We start from the raw sequence: 10,327 nt of genomic DNA on the forward strand, positions 1-10,327 counted from the left end.
TTCCTTTTGGAATGGTGGAAATGTCTGAAGCCTTGAGAAAACGTAACTGGCAGGCTAAGGGTGACTGCTCTGCTGTAAATTATTCCAATGAATAATTTCAGTGAGTCCCCAGATGGGCTAGTCCCGGGAGGACTGAGGTATAAATGTGTGAGTTAACTTGAAGAGATGTCAGGTTATGACGTTGTTCTCTGTCTTGGCATTTATAGAATGTTTTTCCTCGGCAGACTTAAATCTTATCTTCATTATGCCTTTGCGAAGGCAGAAGGCGATACCTGTGTTAATTTATTGGTTTTTATTGTATTGAGAGTGTTAGTGCTCCTCAGGAACTATTTAATAAATTATATTGAGTTTTTCTCATGATCTGCTTTGGATTTTGTGAGGGGGTTAAAATCAGTGGCTGGGAATCCAGGCTGGGTGGTGTTGTGGCTGAGGGAGCGTGGGGCATGCTGTGGAAACAGATACCATTTCTCCCCATGGGACAGGCTCAGTAGCAAACAAGAGTAATTCTAGCAGCGACAACCATTTATTGAGGATTTTCTTTATGCCAGGCCATGTAAGTACCGTTACTGTCCTCTTTTTTTTTTTTAATTTTTTTTTAACGTTTTATTTATTTTTGAGACAGAGAGAGCATGAACGGGGCAGGGGCAGAGAGAGAGGGAGACACAGAATCGGAAGCAGGCTCCAGGCTCCGAGCCATTAGCCCAGAGCCCGACGCGGGGCTCGAACTCAGGGACCGCGAGATCGTGACCTGAGCTGAAGTCGGACGCCTAACCGACTGAGCCACCCAGGCGCCCCACTGTCCTCTTTTTATAGGTGGGGGAAACTGAGGCAAGGAGTCATTTAGTGACTTGCCCAAGGCCACACTAGCTGTTAAGTGGCCACACTAGCTGTTAAGGCAGACTCACACTTACCCTTCACCACTTTGCCCAACCTTTGTCCCTCTCTGGGCAGTGACTGGGTCTTAGGAGCACTTAATGGTGTGCCCGGTACAGAGCAATCATTCAAGTGTCTCCTGCACGGTTCCAAACTGGATTTCCAGTGCCTCTGCTCCTGTAAAGTCCTGTTCCATCATTGCCTCCATGACTTCTACGTAGCCAGGGCCAAAGATTTTCTCATTTGAATGAATGTTGAGTCCAAAGTCGTTAATGGTTCTTTGAGATCATTTGGACCAATGGCTCTCAACGCATGGCCTCCGGGCCAGCAGCATGGGCATCACCTGAGGGCGTGTTGGAAATGCGCATGCGCGGGTCCCACCTCACACCTACTGAATCAGACGCTTTGGAGGGGTAGTCAGTGATCCGGGTTTTAACAAAACCTCCCCGTGATTCATATACACGCTGGAGCCTGAGAACCACAGATCCTGAGTTGAAAAATACCTTCATATTCATCTTATTTGGGGGAAGATGAGGCCCAAAGAGATCCTCTGATTTGCCCACGTTCTCATATCGGCGGGTGGGGGGGGTGGTGGTGGTGATGTTATTGGGGCTCCGAGAGCTGCAACTCACCCGGGAATTCTCTTTCTTACTCTTGTGGGTATTTCTACTTCAGCACCTCCCGGGGCTCTGAGGCTACACACATCGTAGCCTCCAATGACCAATGACAGTGTTTTGGTCAGCCTTTCCCAAAATATCCACCGTGGTGCTCGTCTGTCATTCTTTTTGACTGTCCTATATCAGAACACATTTACTATTGTTAGAAAAATTACCCCCAAGCTGGGAAATCAGGCAAAAAAGATGACCACGTGTCCTTCCAAAGAGTAAAATAAATATCCACTAGTCTGCAGTGATACAAATAAATGGAGGAAAAGGGACAAATGTTCCTTACAGAATTCTAATTAATAAACATAGAAGGAATGAGGGAAATAGAAAATCACCATTAGAACACCTCAGTTGTGGGGCGCCGGGCTGGCTCAGTCAGCAGGGCACGCAGCTCTTGATCTCGGGATTGTAGGTTTGAGCCCCACATTGAGTGTAGAGATTACTTAAAAATATAATCTTAAAAAAAAAAAAAAAGAACACCTCAGTCATAATTGCTGTGGGCAAGATCTACAGATGAAGGCTAAAATTAATGGGTGAACTGCGAAGAAACAGGAAATTTGCTTCACGACAAAGTATCTTCCCACAAATATTTACTAGTCATTTGGCAGTTTTAACATAGGTCTGCAAATTCTTTGATATTTCCCTTCCAGGAGGTGGAGGGGAACTTCCCTCCTTCTGATGCAGGCTGGATCTGTGATTTGCTTCTAAAGCACTGAGCACAGGAGGGCAAGACAGCCACACACGAGGGAGAAAGCGACAGACAGCACCCCTGCGTGAGGCAAACAGAGCAGCCAGTGGATGTCAGGCACCCCTGATCTGCCGTGGTGGGGAGGGTGGCTCGTCATCTCTGTGGGACTCTTCCCCCGGATCCACACCCACCCCTTCGCGAGAAAACACCAGGCAAACCCGAGTCAAGGGACATTCTACAAAACCCCTGGCCACAACCCTTCAAAGCTGTCAGCGTCAGGAAAATCAAGGGGAGACAGAGAAACCTCCACCTGGGGACCAAGGAGACATGAGGGTTGGGTGCAGTCTTGGAGGGGATCCTGATAAAGGACATTAGTGGAAAAACTGGTGAAAATTCAAATGAAGCCTGCACTTATGTGAATTTCTTAGTTTTGATCAATGTACCACAGTTATGTAAGACGTTCGCATTTAGGAGAAGCTGGGAGAAGGGAATATGACAATTCTGTACTATCTAGAACTTTTCTGTATAACTACATTTATTTTAAAATAAAACACTTGTAAAGGGACCCCTGGGTGGCTCAGTCGGTTAAGTGTCCGACTTCGGCTCAGGACATGATCTTACGGCTCGTGAGTTCGAGCCCCGCGTCGGGCTCTGTGCTGACAGCTCGGAGCCCAGAGCCTGCTTCAGATTCTGTGTGTCCCTCTCTCTCTGCCCCTCCCCTGCTCTCTTCTCTCTCTCTTTCTCTCTGGTGCGCGAATGCGTGCGGGTGCTCTCTCTCACCCTCTCTCTCTCTCTCAAAAATAAATATTAAAAAAATAAATAAATAAAACACGTGTAAAACTCCACTTCTTTGGTCCCACGAGCCACATTTTAAGTGCTCCAGAGCCACATGTGGTGAGTGGTTCCTATACTGGACAACACGGACGTAGAACATCTCCATCGCCACGGAAAGTTCTATCAGACAGCACTGCTCTCAGGGGATGGGGCATGATTTGTTGGGCATGATTTATTCCTCAGTAGGTCCCAGAGTCTGTGAATTTGTAGAAATTGTAGAAAATGTGTAGAATTTGTAGAAATTTGTAGACAATTGATAAGGTACAGATCCTTCCTCTCTGGTAGAGAAGTAACCCCAGAGGTGAAGAGGGTTTTAGTGGCGGCGAGGATGAGGCAAACACCTCCCTTCCCATCTCATTCCAGCACTCATTTCCCTCAATGACGATGGAGAGACAGAGAAAAGGAGATGTCACCTTCCCGTATTATCCTTTGAGCCAGTTGTGCTGTGCTGACTGATGCCTTCACTGATGAGGTAAACAAAACTTTGGCACCTAAGTTACCTGGAATTCAGCTAACAAGGACCCACACGTAATTAGAATCTCTTTCGGTGATAATCTGCCAAAACCCGGAAAGAGGCAAAAATACCGTCAGATTCTGGCGTTTTGTCAGAAATTTAGTATCTCCTTCATCTACTCATTTCCACGGTATGTCCTGTGCTCAAGACACTCCAAAGTAATGACTTAAAAAAAAAAACCCAATATCACTGACTCACAGAGGAAAGGAGAACAAATGTTCCAGAGTCACAGGGAAGCAAAAACTACTAGGATCTAATACGATATGATTAATACGACACTCTCGGAAGCTGAGTAGAAGCTTAAAGTCGCCCGATTTATAAAAGAAGAACAGGCGATATCAAGCTTTAAGAAAAACATTTTTAAGTAAGGTCATCTTCTTGTTCTGGAGAATTAAGAGGTGAGAGGAAAACTAAAAAGGAAATAGAAGGGGTAATCAGATAACGAATGAGGAGGAGGAGAGAGAAGAGAAGGCAAAGAAGTGGTTAAATGTAAACTAAGAAATCAAATAACCAGTAAATGTGAAACTAGGCTGAACCTTACTAGTAACCAAGAAAAGCAAATAAATAGGAGGTCATATCAGCACCGGCTTTACACACGATAAGGCCTGATGGCAGCAATGGTGCGAAAGGCCTACTCAGCCACTTCCGGAAGTAGGTGTCTGTCTCGCAGAGGATTCCATCCTGCCGACCCTCTCCTGCTATTCTCTCCTGGTGGAATTTCCTAAGGAGCTGATCACAGACTGGACACATGCAGACACAGACGCAGACACAGACAGACACACACCCGGGGGGGGGGGGGCGGGGGCTAACAGCATTCGTGACAATATCATAAACACACGAGGAAACCTGCGTCAGGGAAGGTCATCTGAGGAGCAGGTGCCAAGGTGGGACTCTCCATACCAAAGGCTCAGCAGTAGCAAAACTGTGAGGGGCAGCGGAGGCGCAGGGGGTACTGAGGCCAGGCCCCGGGCCCCCGTGGAACAGAAGGCTGGTGGCAGCATGTTAGACTGAAGTGCTTTTCTTTTCTTTTAATGTTTATTTATTTTTGAGAGGGTGGGGGAGAGGGGGAGGGGCAGAAAGAGAGAGGGAGACAGAATCCAAAGCAGGTTCCAGGCTCTGAGCTGTCAGCACAGAGCCAGACACGGGGCTTGAACTCAGGAACCGCAAGATCGTGACCTGAGCCAAAGTCGGAGGCTCAACCGACTGAGCCACCCAGGCGCCCCCTGAAGTACTTTTCTAAGACAGATTGGCGAGGCTGTGGGGAAATGTGCCGAGTCACTTGTCAGAGGAACCTCGTGTCCCTCAGAAACGAGCAGAAATGTCAGCGTCCCTGACATGGTCCCTGGCTGGGAGAGGCCTGTGGGGGACACAGTGCCCCCGCATGATGGGCAGTGGATTTCTGAGCCCATCGTGTGAGCTCCCCCTGAGTTCTAGAGAGAGAGAGAGCCTATATGGACAGAAAGCAAGACTGGGATAAGGCCAGGATAATTTTCTTTCTATTTTTATGTAGTTTCCAAATTTTCTAAAGTTAGGAATGTATTATTTTAGGAATCGGGAAGATAAACACAGTTTCCCATTTTGAAAAAAATAGGCGCGTGAGAAAAAGAGGTTGAAACATGGAGCGTTTGAGGGGTTTTCCAAGGACCGGCGAAGGTAACGGTCTTTGGCCCAAGGCTGTTCACTGGCGCAGGGGGTTTGTCTCTTCTCCCCGATCGCTGAAAGCAGCCTGGGGTCCGCTCTTCACAGCCCTGAATCTGCGTCTCAGACTCCCAGCTGACAGGCACAACCGAAGCAGCTGGGCAGGGGCACAAGCGACCTCTAGCGTAACCCACGTGGTGCGACTCCCCCCTGCCCTTTTGTGAATGATCCCAAACTATAGTAGTTTATAATGAGAAGGAATACTCAGTGTCTGTCTCGCAGAGGCTCTTTCAGACCCCACCTTTTTTTTTTTTTTTTTTTTTAATGTTTATTTCTGAAAGACAGAGAAAGACAGAGTGCAAGCTGGGGAGGGGCAGAGAGAGAGAAGGAGACAGAATCCTAGGCAGGCTCCAGGCTCTGAGCTGCCAGCACAGAGCCCAACACGCGGCTCGAGCTCACAAACCATGAGATCACGACCTGAGCCGAAGTCGGACGCTTAACCGACTGAGCCACCCAGGTGCCCCCAGATCCCAACTTTCTTAATTTACTTATTCAATGGCCCCGGAAACATTCTGCCTCCAACAGCATTGGTGTTAATAAGAGCAGATGTTCTCGGGTACCAGGTTCTGGTTTAGGTTCTGGTTCTAGGTTCTGGTCCTGTACTTTCTGTATGTGATGTAACCTTAGACAAATTATGTCATCTCTCTAAAGTATGCAACCTGGTAGTGTGTGTGTATATGTATATGTGTATGTGTGTGTGTGTGTGTATGTATGTTCAACCATCCCAGAAATCTGATTCCAGAACATTCTCAGCACCCCCAAAAGAAGCCCTATACTCCTTAGCAGTCATTCCCTATTCCTCCTCCAGCTCCTGCAAACCACTAATCTACTCTTTTTTTTTCTTTTTCTTTCTAAGTTTATTTATTATTTTTAGTAATCTCTACACCCAATGTGGGGCTCAAACTCACAACCTTGACATCAGGCAAGAGTCGCACGCTCTACCAACTGAGCCAGCCAGGCACCCCACCACTAATCTACTTTTTGTCTACGGATTTGTCTATTCTGGGCACTTAATATAAATGGAATCCTACAATAGGTGGCCTTGTTTTTTTCAATGTTTATTTATTTTTGAAGGAGAGAGAGAGCGTGAGTGGGTAAGGGGCAGAGAGAGAGGGAGACACAGACTCCAAAACAGGCTCCAGGCTCCGAGCTGTCAGCACAGAGCCCGACGCGGGGCTCGAACCCACGGACCGCGAGATCATGACCTGAGCCGCAGTCGACGCTCAACCGACTGAGCCACCCAGGTACCCCCCGCCCCGCCCCCTGCATACCCACCCATTAGGCAGTCACTGCTACTCTCCCTCCCCCGCTGGCCCTGGCAACGCCAATCTGCTGTCTGTCTCCGTGGATTTACCTCTTCTGGGTGTTCCATACACGGAATCTTACACTGTGTGGCCTTTTGTGTCTGGCTCCTTCAAGGTGGCACGGTGTTTTTGAGGTCCATCCACATGGCAGCATGGGGTCAGGGCTTCATCCCCTTTGAGGGCAGAATAATACTCCTCAACTGTGTTCGGTAGTTTTCAGGGTAAAAGTCTTGCACTTGCTTCATTTATTCCCGAGAATTTTCTTCTTTTTGACGCCATCGTACGTGGAGTTGTTTTCTTAATTTCTCTTTTGGGCTGTGTATTGCTAACGTCCAGGAATGCAGCTGATTTTTGTGTGGTGCTCTCGTGTCCTGTGACCTTGCTGAACTCATTTGCTGGCTCTACTAGGTTTATGTGCACGTGTATATCCTTCAGGGTTTTCTATATATAGCATGATGTCATCTGCACACAGAGAGTTTTAGTGTCTTTTTTTTTTTTTTTTCCTCCAGTTGGAACGCCTCGTATTTCTATGTGTCGCCTAACTGTGCTGACTAGAACCTCCGGGACGGTGCTGAATCTGTGCCCGTCCTAGATGGAGAGCATTCGGCCTTCACCAGTAAATACATTAGCTGTGGGGTCTCCTCAGACGCCTTTATCGGGTCGAGGACGTGCCCTTCCTCTCCTGCTTTGTCGAGTGTTCTTATCATGAACGGTAAGCCTGAGTTCATGCCTGTGGAAAATAAGGATAACAATTCTTACCACCCCGGGTCTTTTGAGGATACAAATGGCACCACGGTGGAAGCCTCCAGGCTGGCTGCTGGCACATGTTATTGCCACCAGGCACACCCAGGTCTAGAGCTCAGATTTGCACTCGGTGATAGCGCTGCTGGGCAAGTGGTGTGCTTCTCTAAGCCTCAACTTCCTTATCTCTAAAGTGGGGATGATAATAGTTACCTGCTTCACAGGGTGTTGCATCACCTGGCACGCAGTGGTAGATACGACTTAACCCACGAGCTGGCTAGGCACCAGGGACACCGAAACTACGTGCTACGGTAGATGGCTGATAAAACGAGACGCGGTCCCTGTCCTTCGGTGGGGGCAATGACGCGAGGGCAGTACCGAGAGTGACACGACCAAGCAGAAGGTGCCACGTGACGTAAGTGACAGAAATGGAGCACCGGTGGTAGTTCGAAGCCCGGCGTGGGGTGGCGGCCTGCAGAGAGGGACGGAGCGCAGGGCCTCCCGGGGGGCAGGGCACAGAGGGAGGAAGCACGGGGCGTAGCTAACGGTCACGGGGAGTCCGCTTAGCCCGGAACCCGGGCGGTGTAACTGGCAGGGAGGACACTTGGAGTCAGTGCTCTACTGAACGCCACGCTAAGGACTGGGGGACTTTATTCTAGAAGAACAGGAAGTTCTGAAGTGCTGGGAGGAAGACACATTTTTTAAACAAGGATGAATATTAGCAAGCCGAATGCTAGCTATTTCCTGACTTTTTTTTTTCTTTAAATGTTTTTTATTTATTTTTGAGACAGAGAGAGACAGAGCATGAACGGGGGAGGGGCAGAGAGAGAGGGAGACACAGAACCGGAAGCAGGCTCCAGGCTCTGAGCCATCAGCCCAGAGCCCGACGCGGGGCTCGAACTCACGGACCGCGAGATCGTGACCTGAGCTGAAGTCGGACGCTTAACCGACTTCCTGACTTTTTTAGACCTAAGCTGGGAAGTTAGGCTCCTTCTTAACTCTGACAGTTCTGATACTTCTCAACTCTGAAGCCGCTGTTCCCTGGCACGGGACGGGGCCCCAGGCAGCGACATTTCCCAGAAAGAATTCACAGCACAAGATCTGGTGCCTGAGAGGGAGCCAGGCGGGATGCCGCGGGGCAGGGAGAATCGGGATGTCGCCAGGGTATCAAAGAGGGGGGATGGTCTTCTGCGGTAGCGTTAATGACGCGCAAGAGAGTCGGGCGAGGGTGCGATGTTGGGCCCGGGGAAGGTGGGGAGGAGCTGACTGTAAACGGGCTCACTTCAATCCTTCAGCGCGGAAGTGGGGCCGGCACGATTTTATCCGCATTTTCTAGACGGGGACGCTCAGGCCCAGAAAGGGTGTCACTCGCCCGAGGCAGTCGGAAGCCAGATGGCGAAGAGTTTGGACTTTATTCAAAACGCAGCAGGAAACCACTGGAAGTTTGAGTGGGGGAGACGATGCAGTGTCTTTAATAAGGTCACTCCAGGGGTCCCGGGGGGGGGGGGGCTCAGTCGGTTAAATGTGTGACCTTGACTTCGGCTCAGGTCACGGTCCCCGCGGTTCTTGAGTTCGAGCCCCGCTTCGGGCTCTGCGCTGAGCATGGAGATTGCTTGGGATTCTCTCTCCCTCTCTCTCTGCCCCTCCCCCCCCTCCCCCTCGTGCTCCCTCCCTCTCTCGCTCTCAAAACAAATAAATAGACATTTTTAAACACACAAGGTCCCTCTAGCCCTGTGGGGAATGGGTGACGCGGAGCGTGGAAGATATCACGGCGGCCCCTCGAGGTGGTGGCAGGGGGAGTGGGGAGAAGAGTGGACTTGTGATGATTCTGGAGGGATCACTGACAGGATTTACCGACAGATTGAAGGTGGGGCGTGAAGGGAGAAGAACCGGGAGGGGACCGTCTGCAGTTTCGGCTTGAGCAATCGGGCGGCTGGCAACACTATGGAGCGAGACGCAGAGTATTTGGGGATGATCAGGCTTCGAAGGGGCAGGGGAGACAGAAAGTTAAGGAGTGGTTAGAGGCAGAGAGACTTGAGAAAGAGAACGTACGTGGAGAGGTGTGAGTCAATTGGAAAAGAAGAACACCCGCAGACAAAAGAGATAAGGATGAGAAAAAGCCCCAGCGGGGAGAGGGGGAGGCTCGTCAACGCAGGTGTCGCTGGGCCTCGGCCTCAGGGGAGCGGTGTCGTGAGGATGTGCGCTTCTTCCCTGAGGGATCTGCCCCCTCTGCCCGGCTAACTCTGCCTGTCCCGCTGGCTGCTGGCTCGGCTCAGGCACCTGCCACGGGGACATTCCCGGCCCCTCCCAGGATGGGCTGCCGGGGCTCCTTCAGGACCTCAAGGGCACCCTGTGCTGACCCCCATCACTCATTATCAGGACAGAGTTGGCGGTGTCTCCAGTAAAGTCACTGCGCTGTTCCCTGAGCTGAGCTGAGATCTGGCCTTTAGCGCATGCTTCTTGATCGAAGACTAGAAGGAAAGGGGGCACAGTGGGGCAAACCACTGGCCAGTGTTGGACGAGAGGCACAGAACCGGAGCAGCTTATGTGTATCCCAGGGAAAGGTCGGTCATTCAATGACACTGATGGGCGGGCTGGGGACACCAGGAGACACCAACAGGCTAGAATCTGGGCTGCCGGATGGGTGAGGGGCAGGTGGGACGGGCCGCTACCCTCCCGCTCACACAGGCCCTACTCCCACGACGACGACGAAGACGTTTGTAATGGAACCAGCCAGCACTGTTTGGTCGTCCCCCAGGAAAGAAAATCAGTCAGACTAGATCAAGAGATTAGATTGTTTGCTGCACCATACCCATTAAGGCAGGAAAGTAGGCTCTTATCTTAGAAAGCTTTTCCCTCTTTAAACAATAAGGGTTTTCTAGCTAATGATTCTGTGAAACAGAAAATCTGATCAATAAGAACTCCCCAGTCCCCAGGTTTCGTATTAACTGTGACTTTGTAGCTTTTGACAAAGCCTTTAGGAGCCTTTAAATGACCAACACTATTGCAG

The 10,327-nt window shown here is 50.1% G+C and overlaps 1 protein-coding gene across 1 annotated transcript in view; it reads right to left on the bottom strand.

Moving 5' to 3' along the window:
* LRRC43 (leucine rich repeat containing 43) overlaps positions 1-7,790 on the bottom strand; it is a 34,806-nt gene extending 27,016 nt beyond the window's left edge. The window contains exon 1 of the mRNA XM_019467564.2: positions 6,627-7,790. Within this exon, the coding sequence (XP_019323109.2) occupies positions 6,627-6,644 (18 nt within the window). The 5' untranslated portion in view covers positions 6,645-7,790. The remainder of the gene's footprint in view (positions 1-6,626) is intronic.
* Between the last annotated feature and the right edge of the window lie 2,537 nt (positions 7,791-10,327).

This window comes from Panthera pardus, unplaced genomic scaffold (assembly GCF_024362965.1).
Source record: "Panthera pardus isolate Hobbes unplaced genomic scaffold, ASM2436296v1 HiC_scaffold_15, whole genome shotgun sequence".
Lineage (NCBI taxonomy): Eukaryota > Metazoa > Chordata > Mammalia > Carnivora > Felidae > Panthera > Panthera pardus.